Source organism: Gorilla gorilla, chromosome 11 (genome assembly GCF_029281585.2).
Source record: "Gorilla gorilla gorilla isolate KB3781 chromosome 11, NHGRI_mGorGor1-v2.1_pri, whole genome shotgun sequence".
Lineage (NCBI taxonomy): Eukaryota > Metazoa > Chordata > Mammalia > Primates > Hominidae > Gorilla > Gorilla gorilla.
Genome location: NC_073235.2, coordinates 80,234,515 through 80,256,556, shown reverse-complemented (window position 1 = coordinate 80,256,556; position 22,042 = coordinate 80,234,515). Strand labels below are relative to the sequence as shown.

Here is a 22,042-nt window from a genome sequence, read left to right as displayed (position 1 = left end):
CTTGGGCTACCATAACATAACAAAATACCACAGACTGGGTCACTTAAACAACAAATATTTATTTTCTTACAGTTCTGGAGGCTAGAAGCTCACAATCAGGGTGTGTATCAGTTCCTTCTTACTCTGCTAATAAAGGCATACCCAAGACTGGGTAATTTATAAAGGAAAGAGGTTTAATTGACTCACAGTTCAGCATGGCTGGGGAGGCCTCAGGAAACTTACAATCAGCAGAAGGGGAAGCAAACATGTCCTTCACATGGTAGAGGAAGGAGAAGTGCTGAGCAAAAGGGGGAAAAGCCACTTATAAAACCGTCAGATCTCATGAGGACTCACTATCATGAGAACAGCATGAGGGTAACTGCCCCCCCCAACCATGCTTCAGTTACCTCCCACCAGGTTCCTACCATGACATGTAGAGATTAGGGGAACTACAATCCAAGATGAGATTTGGTTGGGGACACAGCCAAACCATATCAGGATGCCAACATGTTCAGGTTCTGGTGACGGCTATCTTTCTGGCTTGCAGATGGCCACCTTCTCTCTGTGTCCTCACATAGTCTTCTATTTCTGTTATTTATTTTCCGAACTCCTCTTCTTATAAGGACCCCAGTCATATTGGATTAGGACACACCCACATGACCTCATTTTACCTTAAGTACCTCTTCAAAGGCCCTGTCTCCAAATACAGTCATATTCTGATGTCCTGGGAATTAGAAATTCAATAAATGAATTGGTGGGGATTGGGGGGCACAATTCCCCTCATAATAGTAACATTGCTGAAAATATTTCAGACTTGAGGCATTTGGTAAGCTTACCAGATAAAATATTTTGGAAGAAATGTCATTGGGAGATGTTGTGAGGTGGGGATGAAAGGAGAAACAGTATTTTGGCATGTAGCTTAGCGTTTTCCAGATTTGTTTCTAGCCTTCTTAATTTGGAGCATGTAGAAGGAGGGTTGCCAGATAAAATACAGGGCACTTAAGTACATTTGAATTTCAGATAAACCATAAATCAATTTTAAGTATGCATATGACACAAATAGTGAAAATATTTATTGCTGATCTGAAATTCAAGTTTAACTGTGGGTGTCCTCTATTTTTATTTGCTAAAACTGGTGATCTTACCTACACTGCTTACTTTATGCTCATACATAAGGCATATCATGATTTCATTGAAAAAAAATATGCTAATTCAGGCCACTAATAATACAAACAGTGAGACATATGGGTAATGGAGATACTGTTTTAAAATGGTTTTATTTTTTATTCCTTGATTCATTAAATATTTACTAAGTGCCAACTAAGTATCACCCATACTCCCAGGGGTAGGATATACCTTTATGACCAAAACTAGACCAATCCTTGCCTTCAAAGTGCTTACAGTCTAATAGGGGAGGCAGGTGATGAATGAGATAACAGGCAATTCCAATTGTGCGAGTGGCATGAGGGAAACAGCCACTTAACTCAGAGAATAATGGAGTTAACAGGGGCTGATTTCTCATGGTGGTCAGGGAATAATTCACTGAAGGGGTGACATTTAACTTAATTTCAGAAGATGATACCAATGAGGTGATGAGGACAGGGAAGCTCTGAGGTAGAAAAGCGCTTGGTGTATAAATGAACAAAAATGAACAAAAGTGAGTGTGGCCAAGTGTGTAGAAGACAGAGCACAGACAGCACGAAGTTTAGTTTGAGAATGTGCCAACAGTCAGATGGTGCAGGACCTGTCCAGTGATGATCCAGGCTTTGGACCTAACCTCATGAACCTGAGATCTGTGACCAATCTGTGGATGCCATTGAAGGAAATACAGCAAAAGTGCAGTGGGAAGCCACTGGTGACTTTTCAGTTGGGAGATGGCATGATTTGACTTCTACTTTTTAAAGATCACTCTGGCTGATGTGTACCAAGGAGACTGGATTAGTATCCAATTGATACTAATTGATTGGATGGAGTGGCACTTACAGAGCTGGGGAAGACTGAGAGAGAAATGGGTTTGTGCGGTATATTAGTTTCCTGTGGCTGCTGTAACGAATTACCACGATCTTAGTGGATTAAAACAACTTACAATCCTCAGGTCAGATGTCTGAAATGGGTCTTACTGGGCAAAATTCAAGATGTATGTAAGGCTACATTCTTCTGGAGACTCTAGGGGACAATCCATTTCCTTGCCTTTTCCACAGAAAACCTACCCACATTCTGTGCTCGTGGCCCCTTCCATTTCAAAGTTAGCAATGGCTAGTCAAGTCTTTCTTACATTGCATCACTCTCATTCTCCTGCCTCCTTCTTTCACTTATAAGGACCCCTGTGATTACATGAAGCAAAGCCAGATAATCCAAGATAATCCATCTCAAGGTGACAAGATTAGCAACCTTAATTCCATCTGCAACCTCAGTTCTTCCTTGTGACATATCATATACACAGATTCCAGTGATCAGGAGATGGACATCTTGTGGGGGAGCATTATTCTGTCTATCACATGTGGGAAAATCTTCTTGTATATTTAGACGTGTTAAATTTGAAAAGCCAGTGAATTGACCAAGTTGGAAGTTAGTAATGTAGGCAGACGAATATGTGAGTGCAAAACTCAAAGAGATTTGAAAGTTATCAACACAGAGATGGTGTATAAAGCCATGAGAGTGTATGGCATCACTGAAGAAGAGACTAAGCCTAGAAGCTTCCACATTTACAGTTAAGGTAGAGGATGAGGGGCCAAAAAAGAAAACATAAAGAGCAGCCAAAGAAATAGGATGAAAACCAAAATAATGTGGTGTCATGGAAACCCAGAGAGGAGACTTTTCAAAATAGGAGTGAGTGCTCTCCCAAGTTTAATACTGCTGCAAAAGGCAATTGCAGATTCATCAATGGATTTGTTGGCAAGAAATTGAAAGCCTTGACACGAGCTGTTTCAGTGGAGAGGTGGGGGCAGAACCAAAACTGAGGCATATTGAGGAGTGAATGGGATATGGCCAGTGACCGTAGGTGATGGGGAAAAGTCCTATGTGACCACAATAGCATGTGTAGATGCTTGTTAAAATTAGCAAGGCAATTACATTTGGTCACAGGCTTTTCAACAAGAAGCTGGGAGCTAAGCAAAAACTTAGCTTGGTTGTGTATTTACATCCAGTCAGAATCGCATGATGGCTAAATTGATACAATACATGAAAGAGGTACAGATATTACTGGGTTCTCGCTGTGCCCTGTGTGTAAAACCTGCAAACACTGAGGGTAAACTGAAGCACCACCATCTTTCTGAATGCATCCCAGAAAATCCTATGGGACCAAACAGAAGGAACTGCTTAAAGAAGAAAATCAGAGTTCTTAAGCAAGATTTAAGGGTCTCTATCTTAAGGAATCCACTCCTCTGGCTTGTTGGTTTTTCTACGGATTCTTAGAGGGAACAATGCTACCATCTTCCTGGACTGTGGTTTAGCAATAGGGCCCAGTCCTTCAGAACAATGTACTCCTATTAGCCGATGATTCCTCCCTGCTCACCAACATGGATTGTACTCTTCTGGGAGAAGGTAGTTGAAAGATTCTTTAGCTGGACCATTTCTCTCCCCCCTCTACTGGTTCTCGGAGTCCTACAAACAGGAACTCTCAGAAACAAGAAGATTCAGAAGGTAAACCAGAAGCTTCCTTATCATTAACTTTGTCTAATTAGGTAGAATAAATAAATTCCTATGTACTTAATAGATTAGCCAGTAGAGGCTTAAAATCTCAGGATACAATCCAAAACAGCTTTAGCTCTAAGATGTGGCCCATGAAATTTAAGAATCATGAAAAAGTAACCAAAGCATTTATTTATTTCTTTAAGGTCTTATTCTTTAACTATACATACATTTAATTTCAGATGTATCATAGACCTAAACATAAAAGATAAAACTATAAAGTTTGTAGAAGACAGCATGAGGTATATATTCACAACTCGGGGGCAGTAAAAAAACTTTAGAAAGGATATGTGAGATTGAGCACAGTGGCTCATGCCTGTAATCACAACACTTTGGGAGGGAGAATTGTTTGAATCCAGAAGTTCAAGACCAGCCTGGGCCACATAGTGAAACCCTGTTTCTATAAAAAAATTACCTGGGCATGGTGGTGTGTTCTTGTAATCCCAGCTATTTGGGAGGCTGAGGTGGGAGGATCACTTGAGCCAGAGAGGTCAAGGCTGCAGTGAGCTGAAATCATGCCACTGTACTCCAGCCTGAGTGGTAAGAGTGAGACTCTTCAAAAAAAAAGAAAGAAATAATATGTGAAACGATAGCAATTTAAATAATTGACAAATTACACTTTATCAAAATTTGAAACTTCTGTTTATTAAAAGACACATTAAAAGAAAATTAATAGACAAGCCATAGACTGGAGGTAATATTTATGAAACATATGTCTGACAGAGGACTTGAATCCAAAATATACAAAGAACTCCTACAACTCAATAACAAACAAAACAAACTATTTTAATTTTAAATGAGAAAAAAGTCTTAATCTGTAATAATTGTCTGCTTCACTGATTCAAATAGTTTCAATTTAGTGGAGTAAATAGCTTTTCCTTTTTTTTTTTAAATAAAGGAAGTGGGAAGAGTTTATTTAAACAAACCTGACTAAGCACCACCTGGTGGCATAGATTTTGAATTGCAGCTTGAGTTTTTGTGGGTTATTTTTTAAAGGTAAAGTTGGAAGAGTGAATCTGCAGAAATAGACTTGAAAACAGTAAGAAATTCTAATAAAATGACAGCCAAATTAAATTTTACCACAGTAAAACTGAAACAAAAGAGCAAAATCAATTCATCTATGCACTGAAATACCTATTGATATTTTAAGATAAGATAATGACATAACATAATATCCAGCCAAATATTTATTTGGTAGAATTTTAATTGAATATTAATACAATACCTATAAGTTGGCTATTTGTGTGCCCCGTTATTTTACATGTAGTATTGCATTTAATCTTCCTAAGAACTCTGTAAAGTACAGGCCCACTCCATAGAATATTTCCATGGTTAAAATTTCCCAGTAGAATATATCTTTATTTTTAATAACCAAACCTCATAGAACATATTTATCTCTCAATACAACATTTTTCTGAGTCCCCTCCCAAAGGTAAAAAAGGATTGAGAAAACTATGGAAAAACAAGTAAACTCAGTAAAAAAAAATGTCTACAATGGAAGAGAAAGTATTACTTAACACAAAGAAACTTTTTATTAATAACTATATTAGTTATGATCAGAAAGTAGCATTATTTTTATTTATTTATTGAGACAGAGTCTCACTCTGCCACCCAGACTGGAGTGCAATGGCAGGATCTCGGCTCACTGCAACCTCCGCCTCCCGGGTTCAAGCGATTCTCCCGCCTCAGCCTCCCAAGTAGCTGGGATTGCAGGCACCCATCATCATGCCCAGCTAATTTTTGTATTTTTGTAGAGATGGGGTTTCACCATGTTGGCCAGGCTGGTATTGAACTCCTCACCTCAGGTGATCCGCCCGCCTCAGCCTCCCACAGAAAGTAACATTTTAAGTAACTATAACATAACTGTATTTTTTGTTTTATATATACCTATGAATTTTACTGTGCTTTAGTTGAGTTTTAAGAAGTTGCTGCAGATCTTATAATACACTGTAATTTTTTTCCAATTAAAAATAATTAAAAGTAGGCTCCTTGTTAGTGTTTTCAGGAGGAGCCTCTACGTTAAGCAGGAGATGCCTGTGTAGTATTATGTTATACCACCTTATAAATGAGGCCCAAAGAGATTAAACCACTTGCCCAAGCTCCCAGGGCTCGGAAATGGAGGCATGGCAGCCTGACTCTGAAGGCTGTGTTCTAACCACCCTGAGACACTGCTTCCATTGTGGCTTTGCTTGTATCACACAAATGGTATGTGCCATAGGTCAGTGCTTCTCAAAGTTCTTGGTCAATAGGTTATTAGGTTGAATGTTACCAGTTTAATGTTACCTAAAACGGAGTTCTGTGGCTAATTAAATTTGGGAAATACTAAGTTTAATGAAATAAAGCATGTTACTTTACTTTTTGCAGCCAAATATGCACTGTGATTCTCTAAGGTTGGTAGGTGAAGGAGTTAGCATTTCCCAGACTTATTAGTTTGAGATTTGTGTAGATTAAGAATGTAGGCTGGGTGCGAAGGCTCATGCCTATAATCCCAGCACTTTGGGAGCCTGAGGCGGGAGGATCGCTTGAACCCAGGAGTTTCAGACCAGCCTGGAAAACATGATGAGACCTCTGTCTCTACAAAACAATACAAAAATTAGTTGAGCATAGTGGTGTATGCCTGTGGTCGCAGCTACTTGGGATGCTGAGGTGAGAGAATCGCTTGAGCTCAGGAGGTCAAGGCTTCAGTGAGCTACGATCACACTACTGCACTCTAGCCTGTGCAATAGAGTGAGACCTGTCTCAAAAACAAAACAACAACAAAAATGTGTCTGGCAGCATAAAACATATAACATACATATGCTATTTATGTGTGAGTGTGTATATGTCTGTAAATATGCCTTATAAAATGCCACCAATGTGCATTTATTTGTCTCACACAACAAGAATTCTGGCGCAGGGGAGCCCAGGGTCCTTTCTCTTTCCCTTTCTGTTCTGTTCACAGCAAGCTGGCGTTCACTGCCATGCTTGTCACCTCATACACACCAGATTTTGCTGCACCTCCAGGCTTTACAGCTGTATTCCACGAAGGAAGAAAAAAGAAAGAAGCAGCGCCGACACTCCCACTTATAATTCATTGACCAAGGCCATGTCATAAAGGCCACTCTATAGGACCACCCCAGCTGCAGGGAGCCTGCGAATTGGGGTTTTTAACTTTTAAGCCTCTGTGTCAGTGAGTTATGATGTAGATAAATTGCAAAAGTTGATTCTCACTCAAATGACATGTCATCAGCTGCAGGTTGGCTGCAGTTCTGCTCAATATATCTTCTTTATTTGGGGGCTCAGACTGAAGGATCAGCCCCTCTCAGGCCATGCCCTTCCCTTGGTGGAGGGAAAAAGGAGGTGGCAGAACTATGTGATTGCTGTTGAAGACACACTCAAAAGGGCATTTGTTACTTTTCCCATTGACCAAAAGAAGTCACATGCCAATGCTGATATCAATAGGGCAGGGAAGCACAATCCTCTTACAAAAGGGGTCACAGATATATATCAGTATAATCTTTCCTAATATAATAAAAGCAGACAAATGAGAATAGGTGAGGAAATGGAAGTTGAGTCATCAACCTACAGTGTTTGCTACAGATCACACACATGCTCTAGCTTTTCATTTGCTTGTAGAGCATTTCACAGGACAAGTATTCACATCCTTTGGGAACTACAGTTTTGTGCCACAGCATGTCTTTTTTTTTTTTTTTTTTTTTTTTTTTTTTTGATGTGGTCTTACTCTGTCTCCCAGGCTGGAGTGCAGTGGCATGATCTCAGCTCACTGCAGCCTCGACCTCCTGGGCTCAGGTGATCCTCCCATCTCAGCCTCCCTGAATAGCTGGGACTACAGGCACACACCACCATGCCCAGCTAGTTTTTGAATTTTTTGTAGAGACAGGGTTTCGCCATGTTGCCCAGGCTGGTCTCAAATTCCTGGGCTCAAGTGATCTGCCCATCTTGCCCTCCCAAATGCTGGGATTACAGGTGCGAAACACTGCACCTGGCCATTGTCCTTTTGATGATATAACTACCCATAGAAAAATCCCGGTATAAAATATTCTTTAATATGTGAATTACATCAGAGAATGTTATTAGACATGTTGTTTCTTGTCATACATTAAAGTCCACCTTTAAATCAAGGTGATATACATAAGCAAAGCTTATTTTTAAGCCAGGAGAATTTCAGAAAATACAGTCATGTCTAGTTATTAAAATTATTTTTTTTCTTCTGAATCAGGTGCTATCATACCATGCAACATGTTCAAAAGCTGAAGTTGACAAGTTTAAGGTAAGGAAGAAAATGGTTTCCTTATTAGTGCATACAGTTAAACTTCTCCTGGCCTCCTGACCTCTGTCACATGCCTCTAGAGAATTAATCCTGCCCATTGGGAGCTGGAGGACTAGCACTGGGCAAAGGTGTATTTGTATATTTCTGTTTTAGAGGGGAAGAAGGACTTATGTATAACTGAGTAGTCATTTTATAATCATGTACATGATTCAGTATTTCTTCCCATTTATTAAGAAAGCACGATATCAGGGAAAAAAAAGTCTATAATATGGTGAGAATCGGGACACCCGGTTTTGGCATCAGTTTTACCTCTAACTTGCTGTTCAGTTAAAAGCTTAGGGCTGTATTTCCATCTGTAAAAATATGTGACGAGATTGAGATAATAGTAGCTAACACTAAGTGCTTGCTGTGTGCCAGACACACTACCAAGCATTTTACCTGCATTAATTCATTTAATCCTCACAATCCTGTGAAAAGCATACTATTTTACAGATGAATGAATTGAAGCATGGAGATGCCAGGCCAAGGTCAAACAATTGTAAGAGGTATGGCAATCTGGTCCCAGAACTGGAGTTCTTAACCACCATGCTTCACTACCACACAGAGTGATCCCCTTTCAACTCCAACATCTGATGAGTCTATGAATGAGTGTTAGATATTCCTTATCACCTTAGTTACTACCATTTCCTTAAGTGCAATTCAGAATTCCTGCTTGTGTCCCTGCACTCCTACCAGGCAGTTTTAGCAATGAGCAAAACACGGGAGTAAAGGGAAATTGATTTCCTTTCCTTTTGAAAGTTTTGGTGCCTGCCTTTTTATATTTAGGTGGCAGTTCAGAAAATTATCAGGAAAAGCTACCACAGTCATGAGAAAGATCATGTTTTATACTGCAATATTAGAATGTAATATCACCTGGTGATGGACACTTTTCTAAGAGTCCCATTTGCATATATATGGTGCAGAGACCATTGGGCCTAAGAATTGAATCAGATCATTAGAACTGAGCACTTGAATGACAAAAGGGAGCAAAGGAAGATGTTTGTTCCAAACACAAGCGCATGAATGATGAAAGGGAGCAAAGGAAGATGTTTGTTCCAAACACTGAGAGCAGGGGTAAAAGAACTCCTCGCAAGGGCCAGAAGCAGCACATATACTGCGAGCATAGGAACTGCTCAGGCTCCATCCAAGGATAGGGTCTATTATTTACATAGAGAGATGCTTTGGGGAAAGACCTGCAATTGTAACCCAGATAAAAAGGGAGAGATAGGGTGCCACCAAGAGGTGACAGCTGACAGCAGAGGGAGGAGACAGAACAACTAAAACCACAGCAGTCAGGGCCCATTTGTTGCAGAGGAAAACATCCTGCATACCAGCTTGAACTCAAGCTCCATCAGGACAGCACTAATTGTGTTTTATTCACTGCTGTATCTCTCCTGCCTTTTATGGTCCTTGGGACATAGTAACACTCAATAAATACTTGTTGAATGGATGAATGAATGAATGGAAAAGTGAATGAATAAATAAATCTGAAGAGCACCAATGGTTCTAGAACTCGAAGCAGTTGGTCATTAAGAAAATTTTAAAACGGTGATAATATATAATTATTTTATATATTTCATAGAAATTTTACTTAATGTATGTAAATTTTATAAATTTTCCATCAAAAATATTTAAGCTTTTTTATGTTAGCCAATAAAGTTCAATTATTTAGGAATCCTATTTATGAAAATATCCAGTTCCTGCTAAAATGCTAATGTAATGTTTATATTATATTTTTGCTATTGTTATAATTATCATTATTGCTAAAAGAGGGTAGGGGTAGGCAAGAAGAAAGACAGCAAAGATGATAATATGAGCTTTGACTCATATGACTAAATATGACTGCAAGAGCTGCCCAGAGATATAGCAGGCCAAAATCCATAGTTGTTTACTTTTTTTTTTGAGACAGAGTCTTGCTCTTTGTCACCCTGCCTGGAATGCAGTGGCAGAGTCTCAGCTTACTGCAACCTCCACCTCCCGGGTTCAGGTGATTCTCCTGCTTCAGCCTCCCAAGTAGCAGGGATTACAGGCGCGCATCACCATGCCCTGCTAATTTTTGTATTTTTAGTAGAGATGGGGTTTCACCATGTTGGTCAGGTTGGTCTCGAACTCCTGACCTTGTGATCTGCCTGCCTCAGCCTCCCAAAATTCTGGGATTACAGGCATGAGCCACCATGCCTGGCCTAGCTGTTTACTTTCTAAAGGCACCAACATTCAGGCTTAATTTTTTGCTTAAAGAAAACATTGTCCTGGAATTTGGTATGCATTTCTATTGTTAGCTCACAAATATACTAAAATACGAAGTTTTTAAATTTGAGAACAAAGGGTTATTTTATCTTAAAATTATCAAGATTAATAATTTAACTGATTTACTCCAGTTTTTATCATGACAGATATTAGCTAGTATCCTATTACAATGTAACTGAGATATAGTAGATCATTTTAACCATTTTAAAATGGGATTTTTCTTGATATAGACAGTAAATAAAACATTATTCTAATTGGTAGCTGATGTCTGTTATAACTGCAGCAATAACATTAAAATGTAGTGGGCTTAACATAATCCTGCACATAGACAGTGAAAAGCGTTTACTGAAATTCCAGGCTGGAGTATGTGCAATGGCAGTTTTCTAACATTGTAGCTAAATAATAGTAAATACATGCTTTGTTTTGACCAATATATATGACAAACCATGTTTACGTTCAAGTATATTGTCATTCTTCCTACCTGCAGTACTTTTTTAACAAACATGATTGTAAAAAGTTTTTTTAAGTGTGCAATGATTTGAAGTCTGGAATCAGTTATCCATGAGATTTCATGAGTTAAAGAAGGGGTCCTTAACCCAGCCCATGGACTGGTACCAGGCCACACAGCAGGAGGTGAGCAGCAGGCGTGCAAACATTACCACCTGAGCTCCGCCTCCTGTCAGATCAGCAGTGGCATTAGATTCTCATAGGAGTGCAAACCCTATTGTGAACTGCGCATGTGAGAGATCTAGGTTGCGTGCTCCTTATGAGAATCCAGTGCCTGATGATATGAGGTAGAACAATTTTATTCCAAAACCATTCCCACACCCCCACCCCTCCCAGGTCCATGGAAAAATTGTCTTCCATGAAACTGGTCCCTGGCACCAAAAAGCATGAAGACCACTGAGTTAAAGGATGGCTGAGTCCCAGTGTATTGGATTATACCCGACCAGACTAGTGATCAGTGATTCAGAGCTTAAGCCAGAGTTCGGGAAGAAACTGATTCATCCAATGCTGACAAAAATCTGGAGGTCAAATTTTACATACATAAATATGACAGACTTCAGTTGGAACCCAAGTTGCACCACATCTGGGATGCAGAAATGTCTGGGAGACAAGCTAGTTGTAGTTATTTACATGAGAGACTAACAGGCCTTCTGAGTCAAGAACTCTTCCTCATGAAAGTTAAGGCCACGGACCTCAGTGTCTAGATGATTCCAAGTTCAGCACGTAGTTTGTACCTTGGATTTATCCCTCACCTCAGCCTCCCATGGATCCATGTTCTCAGCTCAGAACGTGAGTAAACACAAAAGGCATGAGCTTTGGTATGGTTTCAGTGCATCAAATGCTCCCGATAGAATGGGTCAGTGTGCTAACAGAAAGCAGCAGCCTAGTGAAGGAAGCATCACTACGGACCCGTGGCAGGGCCCCTTCCTACCTGTGTGACCAGCAGAAGCTGATGGCATTGATGGAATCAATGCAGGCTCAGTGGTCACATTTTAAGGCAGGTAAGGTACACCCTGAGGACTCCCAAAAATAAGTAGGAGAGATGGAGACTCTGTACTATTGGAGAATGTGATATACACACCATTAATTACTCTTAGTTTGTACCATTTGTACTCAGAGATTGTGGGGCCTAAAGGAAGATTGATTTCACATAAGATAAACCTGTAGTGAATCTTTTAATAATCATTAATGCTAGGCTGATGCCATCTTACCCTTCCTCATATCTGGTCTTCCTATTTCATACTCCTTTATGTTTTGGGATTTTCTCCCCCTATTCTAGAATGCCTTGTTAGGGAGAGTGTTGTTGTCCTGTTTTGTTCTGATAACCCTATTACTTCTGTTGGGAAAAATTTCCTTGAGGAGCATGTAGTAGTGATGGGTGGGAGAATGGGATTAGAGTGTGAAAACCTTTCTAGAAGTGTCCTTGGAATGTGCAGCCAGAATAAATAGATAAAACAACATATAATTACTCATCCAAGAATGTCAGAATTTGGGTTTATTTTTCCTGATTCTGATATATCATTTATACTTCAAGAAACAGTCTTTCTTGCAGGTTCACCTATACACAAAAAGATCACAGAACTTCCTGGAACTAATGAATTAACTATTTCAAAAGTCTGATTCAGGTTGTAGTATCAATAAATTATCCTTTATGGGTTGATTGCCCTGTGCATCTAATGAGGAAACCAGGATCTAAAAAATGGTTTTTAATCCTCATTAACATTTACTGATCTTCCATGAACTTGAAATAAGAAAGTTATATACAGAAAATTTGTGCATATTTTAGTGACTGTTTTTATCTCTGCAGCTCTGTGCTAACAGGAATAATGTATAAAGACCACATTGACAATTACATCTCCTTGAAGATGGCTGGTTTAAAGGCTTTCAATAACCTAAAGATGCCAGCTGTGATAACATAAGAAAATGAGTTTAGTACCCCAATTATATGCTCCTGTAATTTTATGGACTTTCCTTAAATTCCAGTGCGGTGGACAGACCAAACAATTCTCACTATATATTGCCAGTTTACCAATTAAAATCAACTCATGGATGTTGTGGTGTTATATTGCCACCTTGTATCATCCCTTCCTTCAGTTGAGAACTGCATGGGTTACGGCTGCAATCAGAGATGAACTCATTTACAGCACTGTAACTGCCTCAGTAATTAAGCACCAGTAACTCAGATTGGGGTTTGGGTTTGGACTACCTCATACATATTTCAAGTTTTCAATATTAATGACTAGGCCACAAATTAATATCCTAGTAAATAAAATAAAATAAAGTACCAAGAATAGGTACTCCTTGTGGCATTTATATACTGAAATAAGAATGACTGCATCAAAAATAGGATCTTATGACCTCCTTTGCAGACTGAGCAATAGGATGTGATTTACTAGGCTTAAAAAAAATTAGATTTGATAAGACACTTTAATCCATGAAATAGTGTATAATAAGAAGCTTCAGCCCTCAAGACTGCCTTTACAGCTATGCCAGGAGATGTGTCTGCCGTATGCCCTGCACTAGGGCCCCTTGCACAGCAGGCGGGTGCAGGGCTGCCCCCCTTCTCTTGGCTGGCCAAGTGCATGGAGTGCCTTTTAGTAGTTGATCCACCAGGTGGCGCTCCTTTCTCCAGTTGGCACAAAGGCACTACACGCGCTAGCCACCGCCCTGTGCAATCAATTTCCGAAGCCCTGGAAGAGCCCAGTCCTTGCAGCAGCCCCTTGCAGAGGCGGAGTGCACTATGCAGACAGAGGGTAACACCATGGCATTTACCCAAACTCAGGCGACACAGAGAACGCCGAAGAGGAAGAGGGGTAGACCTGAGTCCCATGGACAGCAGCGGGATGGCAGAGGCTGGGAGCTTACTACCCACCCCATCGGTAGGGGCACCTCCAGCTCCTCCCCCTCAGGGCGGATGACCCATAGAGGCTCCTCCACAGCCGGGGATAAAGCAGGACTTCTGGGTACCAGAAAGAGGGCAGGAGCTTTGTCTTGTTTATGTACAGTCTCAGTTCTCACAGCCTTCCTGAAATGCTACCTTCTGAAATCCCAACAGTGGCTTTCCAGTGCATCTCGGGTCATTTCTAAGGTTGTTTAAAAGATTACCTCGAAGCTATATAAAAGGAATTCGTTACCTAGCCTATGCTGTCTCCTCTTCTGTGCCCGCCTTTGGAATCTAGGAAGTTGTTTTGACTTTAAATAGTATTTATGTCAAGTTTAATATCCGAGTTTTTTTTATCGTCAGAGAAAGTTATTGAACCTTCACCAGGAAATTGACTGCAGAGGAAACAGCTGCATCAGCACCCTAAAGGGCATCTCCTGCTCACAAGCAGCAGCCGAGCCGGGCGGCTTGCACTGCTCAGGACGCATCCATAAATATGCGGAGTGCTTCGCGTTCAAATGTCCGGCTGTCTTTATGAATTGTGTCTTAATCAAATGCCACATCAGAAAAAGGATGGTTGTACTTTGTCACTCTTGAGTATTGAAGATAGTGGCGGAGGGTGGGGGAGTGGGTGCTGGGCATGAGGGGAACCAGGTCTGCAAGCCCAGGCTGGTCTTCCCTACTGCTGAGCTAAGCGGCTAGGTATTGAGGGCCCTTCAAGGACCCGCCTGACCAAAATACATCCTGTGGTGACCCTGACCTCCCCTCACATCAACTTCAGCAGCCACTATTTGTCACTTCTTTCTATTTGAAAACAAAGCGAGGACACTCCCCAGAAGATCACTGTGAGCATCTCCTTTCCCTGGGAGGAAGAGCGGGCCTGGAGGATTTTCTCCCACCTTCTCCCTCCCACATGTTAGCACAGCAGAGTTCACTGCATTCCCTAAATGTCACACGGGAAGGCGCAGGAAGTCTGAACTTGAGGCAGTGAAACAAAGGAGGGCTCATTTTTGTTTCAGAGCGCTAGGAACAAAGCGGCGACAAGTCCTGAAGGTCCAGTGGAGAGCAACAGTGTGGCCCAGTGAGATCCCTGACTCCTGAACTGTGAAGGGAACTGGAGAGGTTAGTCATCAGAACCTTCCAGAACACTAGCGCATCTGGGACTGTATCACTTTATCTTCTTTTTAGTTTTCCTCTAATTAGATCCATTGATAACTCTAGCTGTGACGCCAGGAAATGAAGAACACGTAGTCCCTCACTTCAGTGAGAGGGGCTTGGGTTAGCCATCACAATGGGTGGCCTTCCCTCTACTGTTCGTTCAGTGTGCACAGAGCTACGACCTCCTGGCTGTTGGGTTTCTGTAGCCCTCAATCTCCAGTTGCACACTTTGGCTATCATTGTACAGTCATCATGGGGTCCTCATCACTGCCCGCCCCCACATGCAGTCCTGTCCATTCTGCCTTCCAAACATCTCCTGCTCCTGTCCATCCTCACAGCCCTCACTAGTTCAGATCCTCATTCTCCTTCAGGCAGGCCATTATTGTACACTGCTTTCCTAGCTGGGTTCCCGCCTCCTGCTGTTGACCCTGTCCGAGATCCATCCTGTGCACAGCTAACAGATGAACAGATGAACTAACTCTTCTGTTGGTGTAGGTTCCAGCTCACAAAGTTTAGTATCTTCTAGAAGCCTCTAGATTCTTTCAATTCGAATTATTTAATTGGACATTAAAAGTATTCCAAACTCTAACTTTCAGCTCAGTTTTCCAGCCTGTTTCCCATGCTCCCACTGAGCTATCCTTAACCAAATAGTTCTACTTGGTGTTTTCTGCCGATTCCCTGTCCTTTTATATGTTTGCACCCATCCTTCTCCCTATCTGTATATATAAATCGCTAACAATCTATCTGACCCTTCTCAACTGCCCCTTTCTCCATGAAGTCATTCCTGCTGTCCTTCAGTCAAAAGTGACCTTCTCATTTGCCTTTCTTCCTACCATATTCATCACTTTCTACCTTGCAATATAAATCTTGGTGCACCTGTCTACTCAAATGATTAAAGCAGTTGCATTTTTAGGAGAGAATCCTTGACTTACTCATTTGGTAACCCTTATATCACCTAAAGCCATGCCTTGCACCTGGGTGCTGGAGAAATTTCTACCTTGTGACCAAATTCCTTGAAATGTTTGCCATTTTTATGGCAAAAGAACTTATAATGCTTGGGTGGAATTTTGAAGCAGGGACCTATGACGATGGAAATTTCTGACAATTTCACCCCAACCCTTGCTTTATGCTGTTTGAAACCCCTTGTTTTTATGTTCCTGGTTGTTGTCCTGTGCACCCTAAACTATAGGAAAATAAAGGGATTCGTTTTCTTTGTTTAGGATAGGTACTCCTATCCTCTTTGGAGTGTGCTGTAATGATAGTGTCTCTCTTCCCCGCTGGAGGCAAAAGCCCCTTGCCTTTAACTCTTAGTTGATCCAGCAATCTCTTTACTACTAAATACGTTTCTTCATTCATGTATCCTGCTACCACCACCCTGCTGACTAAATTTTTTTAAACCTATTTTTTTGACCTTCAAAACACCTAATACTTCGTTATTTGTATTTGTATTTACTATTTTATATAGTTCTATGTTCTGTCTTTCCTGTTTTTGAAATCATGCTCTGGTTTGGCTGTTCTTCCTATTTTTTCTCATTTGGAAATGGATTCATCCAAAATCTCTTAAGTGTTTGTGAATCATAATTCTCTTGGTCTCAAGACACCCTATGAAATAGGAAGTTAGGAGACAATGTCTGGCTGAAGGGTTTTCTGCAGTCTCTGTAGCCAGATCTGCCCTTTTAACAGTCTTTGTAAGACCATGGACACAGTACGACAAGAGCAAGCAAGTGTATAAAAAGACAAAGTAGCCACCAGACCTTTTGGTTAATTTCAATTTCTAGGCTCCAGGTTTCCTCATCTGCAAAACAAAGCCATCTCTAGTTAAAAAATGCTAATTTTATGAGCCTATAAAATTTAGGAAGAAAGGGGAAAATAAAACATAAAACAACATAAATGTTGACAAAACATTTAGGGGTTTTTATGATTTTCGCATACTCAAATTTTTTAATTCAAGCTCTGTTCAAGATAGCTCAGCTTGATTTAATTACGTATAAGTAATTTCCAAAGCCCCGATGACTATATTATATTTGAAAGGTAATATAATATAATAATACTCATGAGGAAGATGTGTGATTACATGGGTAAAACAAGAGTCTCAATCTCATCAGTATAAAAACTATACACTAATGCTACCTATAAATGTTTAAGAAAAATGTCTTAAGTACTAAGAAATTGCAGTGTATAAAAACAGGTACATGTCCATTATCTCACTTGAGGCTCACAAAGTCTTGGTGAGGGCAGGGTTAGCATATCTCCATTTTATGTAGAAGGCAACTAAGGATCAAAGAACCAGCAAGAAAAATGGAACCCCTCTGCTTTGGTTTTTCTTCTGCAATGTTTTGTCTGTTCTTGAAGACAATGCTGTTCTTCAAGTGGCGGAGTAGGAAAATGGAAGCAATGTCATGGAGTTTCATTTTTAAGTCATTTCTTTTGATTCAGCTGTTATTCTTGGAATCTTGGTGGCATTTTGACATTTTGGGGGTCAAATAAGCGTGAATGGTAATGACGTCTGAGAAAGACGGAATTGTTGGCTGAACTCAACATATTGACTTTTAGTAAGACTGTTTATGGTACTCTTTGGGCAATTAATATGTAATGTTGTTTTATTAGAAACTTCTTTTTGTATTGTGGTTGTGCTATCCATGTGACTTTTTGCCCTGGGGTTTTAGATTACTTGGGAACCTAAGGAAATTGGAAACAGAAACATTATGGAGACATTGCATCATTCTTAGCAAGAGAGTATATGGTTCATTATTCTGACATCTCGCCTGTCTTCCTTACAGTCTGATTGGCTATCTAGCTGTATCAAAATCTCTTGACATCTGGAAAGCTCAAAGGAAAAAGAGCAGTCCCACTCTATTATCCTGTGCTCTCCAGGCCTGCCAAGTACCTTGTACGAAAGATAACAAGGATATGAGATTGCAAACATCAGTTTCATGATAAAGCACTTGTCAGGTGATAAAGTCTTATGTTTAAGGCATGAGCACTTATGAACTAGAGACTATTTGGGGGAATATGAAGTGAAGAATGTGAGACTGGGCTTGCATTTTTTATAATATTTCCTATAGTGATACTTGATATTGGGAACATCATGGATGGTAATCTGCACATCTGAAATATGATGATTTTAACATAAAACTCTCAAGGTAAAATTTTAAAGATTTTTCAGAAATTTTAGCTATTCTGAATTAGCTCCTGATACTGTTTCCATTTGTGTGTGCATGTGTGTGTGTGTGTGTGTGTGTGTGTGTGTGTATGCACGTGCTTCAACTTAACGGGATAGTCATATGATTTGGAGTTTCAACTCTGGCTTTACAAAAGGATCTCTTGGCAATTCATTGTCTCCAAAGAGAGAAGCAAATGGAAAATCCCTGAGAAAACAGGGTCTGAGATGAAACACTTTGGCCACTGGGTGCCATCCTTGCTCCATGTAAGGATTTGCTGAGCCACATTTCTAGGAAAATGGTTAAAACCCCAAAGACAGTAATTTAAAAGTAATATCGAGATATAATAATGTTTGTGTGTACGCATGACCTGGAATATGTTAGTGACATGGACAGCTTATTCATTTGCCCAGGCACAAGGTGGAGGGACTGGGGGACTCTCCCCTTTGGTTTAGCCTTAAGAACAAAGCCTGGGTAAGGCCCTTGTGCTTGCTGTATCCCAGTGAGGCAGCCGGCGGGTGGCCAAGGAGGCACCGTGGAGGTCCAGGGATTGTTGATGAGGTGGTGCAGTAGGCATCTGGAGGTCAGCAGGTCAGATGCTACATTAATTCTTTTTATTGTGGTGTGTAATTGCAGCATGCATGCAGCCAGGAGACTTGAGCCTCGCTGTCTGTGTGCCTGCACTCTATCCCTTCAATGCATTCATTTCCTTGCCAGAGCTGATAGAGCCATCAGGCACTCCTTCTCTTCCTTTTCCCCAAAATAGTGCATGTTGGTGAAATGGTAGCTCTGTTGAGGTGCTTTTCGCTTCCCTAGAAGCAATTCATAACATTCACAAAGACACCACCTTAGCCAGATATCAGAACATCTACAGTCAATACACAACATCTGTGCAGGATTTTTCTGTCTTTGGATTTGATAGCCACAGAGAATGTTCTTTGAATATTCTTTTTTTTTTTTTTTTTTTTTGAGACGGAGTCTTGCACTCTCACCCAGGCTGGAGTGCAGTGGCGCCATCTCGGCTCACTGCAAGCTCCGCCTCCCGGGTTCATGCCATTCTCCTGCCTCAGCCTCCCGAGTAACTGGGACTACAGGCGCCTGCCACCATGCCTGGCTAATTTTTTTTTTTTTTTTTTTTTTTTAGTAGAGATGGGGTTTCACCGTGTTAGTCAGGATGGTCTCGATCTCCTGACCTTGTGATCCACCCACCTCGGCCTCCGAAAGTGCTGGGATTACAGGCGTGAGCCACCGTGCCTGGCCTCCACAGAGAATATTCTAAGACTGTCATGTAATTCAGGATGATGTTTCCATCCAGGGCCTAAAGCATTTCATTGAGACTAAAAGGAATTAGGCTGTGAACAAGTCAGAATTTTAATAAAAACTGCAAGTCTGTTACAGTCCCACTGTAACAGAAAACTCTAGAATCGTTTTTATAAGACCACGTGGTAGAAGGGATCTAAGTTCAAAACAGATTTCACCTCATCCCCCCAGGCTGGGGCCCCAGCATCTGGCCTCACACTGGCTCTGAAAGCCTTCCCAGAGCAGCATCCACAGGTACTTCTTTACATTCACTATAATCAAATCCACACCCACGAAAGGTGAGAGTCTGAGAAGGGCTGGTAAGAACTTACAGCGAGGCTCTGTTCAACCTATCTAGGGATAAGAGGCTTAAATACTGTTCTGTTGTTAAGCATCTACAGGTGGACAGACTTTAAAATACATTTCCTGGGCTTTCTGTAGGATAACATGATACCAATCATTATACATTTTCAAATACTGCTGTTCACTAAGACAAATGCTATGATAACCACAGCATTTTTGCTGATTCTAAGTGCTTTCATAGCTCTTATTTCATTGAATGTTAACAGCAAGCCTCTGAAGGAGGCATCAGCGGCTCTATCCCATTTAAGGATCAGGCAGCTAAGAGAGATGTTACACTGCCAGTTTGGAGACCTTGGTTCATGCTGCTGAGGCCCTTTTCTTGGGCCCCAGTATATGCTCAGTCTACTCCGTGTGACAGTCATCTGGAAAATAAACATTTACTGAACATTTTACCAGCTGCCGGGCCAGTTTTTGGTGCCTTACCTGTATTAATTTATTTAGTCTTCACAAAAAACCCTACTATTATTTTTCTTATTTTACAGATGATAAAACTGAGGTACAAAGAGAAACGCCCAGGTAACTACATTGCACACGTTAAGAAATTGAGATATGGGTGGGCATGCTGAATTTGTAAGATCCTTTTTGAAATGTCATGGAATGTTTTTTGTTTGAGTTTCTTCTGGTCTTGGCTTGACCCTCCTTATCGTCTGATTGTGAGCCCTTGAATAATCTTGGTTTACTTTCTCGATAGATGGGTTCAGGTTTCAACAGACCTTGCTAAGAATGTTTTGGTTTGTTTATGTGTTCGTTTGTTTGTTTTAAGGTTACATAGTTTGAAAAGTAATCCAGCCCCATTGCTTGAGCAGGTATGATTCCTTAGCCTTCAACATTCTAGAATATCAACTTCAAGGGATATGTTTGTGGGCGCTAACAGCACTTATTTTCTCCAAAGGGCAGATTTCAAACAATTCCTGTGCTGAGTGATCCCATTCCTCTTGCTACTAGGTTCATTTTCCTAACACATGCTATAATTCACCTCTGGCCTTCCCGGAGATGGAGACGAGTTCTGTGAAAACCAAGCTTTGTGATTTCTGTGGGAACAGGTGGCCATCCTCAACACTTGGGCTTAAGTTTGTCAAACAACTCCGTAAACTACTGAAGCTGGCTTTTGAGGAAAACCACTTTTTACTCTTCCCCTCACCACCAACAGAAAAGATTTAGAATTCAGAAACGAACGAGAAGAGAGTGAGAGGCTTTCTGTGATGACATTGCTCCAACATGAATTTAAAGGGAATTTCTTTCCCTTTAAAACCATGAAGAAATTTATGCTTCTGCCTGAAATATCTTTTAAACCATCAGTGGTCTTCTTGAAAACAGCTTTACTCCGGTTCTCTGAGGAGTTGTGTGTGAGGGCAAAAGCTGGTTATTTTGATAACCCCTGAAAGACCAGGGGCCCACTGTTCTAGTGTTAGCAGTGGCCCTGTCTGACCTGGGGTGCAAACAAGCTTCTCTCCCAACAGGAACTCTTTCTCTTATTGTGTGGTAAATTCATTAGTGGGAAGGCAGGGTTGAAATGGCCCCAAGGTCCCAGATGTAAAATCTCCTTCCTCTATATAGTATGTAAAAGCCCAAAGTCTTCCCAGGAAGTGTTACAAATGAGAGCATAGTGCACACCAAAAGGAAACCCTGCCCCACAGAATGGGCTCCTGCAAAACCATCTGCTACCCTCAGAGCCACTTGGTGATTCCTGGGGCTGGCTGCTGTGACTCTCCACTAAGCACCCAGGTGGCCCCTTGGGCCAAATATGAAAAGCCTCACATTGCACATGGAGCCCTTGGGTACTCACTGCAGACTGGCTTGCTCTACAAAGGGGTGAAAGTGGCCTCTGGCAGAGCCTGGGTTTCTCATCTTTCAGCAACCCCTTCTAGAAGGGAACTATGGAGTCCCAAGTTCCAGTTTGGAAAATATCAGGGACATTTTCTGATTGGTCCGCTTGGCCCACTTGGTTCCCCTGTCCATCCCTGGACCAGTCAACTGTGATGAGGAGTGTGTGCTTAAAAAAGTGTGTCAGTTGGAAAAATCAAATCCAGGTGGAAACATGGGGTCGCAGCAGAAGGAGGGCCAGTTCTAGAAAGGAAAGAGGTACCTGGTGGATGATATCATAGCTGTCCTTCACAGTACATGCAGGTAACTTTTGCATGACCCCATGCCCTCTTTTATGGCAGGCAGGCATTTCCTGGGATACAGGCAAGATGCTCACAAGAGCCTCTTCGTAATGTCTAGAAACTGGGTGACACCCACAAGTGATCGCTCTGTCTGCTGAAGTGGTTCCACAAGTGATGTTGGCTATATAGCATTATTGAAAAGAATGTTCTACGATGTCCTTAAAGCATTTCTATTTCCACAACTAAGTAGAATCAGGGGTGACCCCACTGATGCTCACCCTGATTTGGCTCTCAAACTTAACCAAATATTATAAGGCAAATAAATATAACTTCCAGGGACATG

General features: G+C 41.1%; 1 protein-coding gene across 1 annotated transcript in view; it reads left to right on the top strand.

The window, feature by feature from the left end:
- Nucleotides 1-22,042, top strand: part of PDE11A (phosphodiesterase 11A) — a 435,243-nt gene that overhangs the window by 285,760 nt on the left and 127,441 nt on the right. Inside the window, exon 10 of the mRNA XM_019021629.4 lies at nt 7,889-7,939. Within this exon, the coding sequence (XP_018877174.2) occupies nt 7,889-7,939 (51 nt within the window). The remainder of the gene's footprint in view (nt 1-7,888; nt 7,940-22,042) is intronic.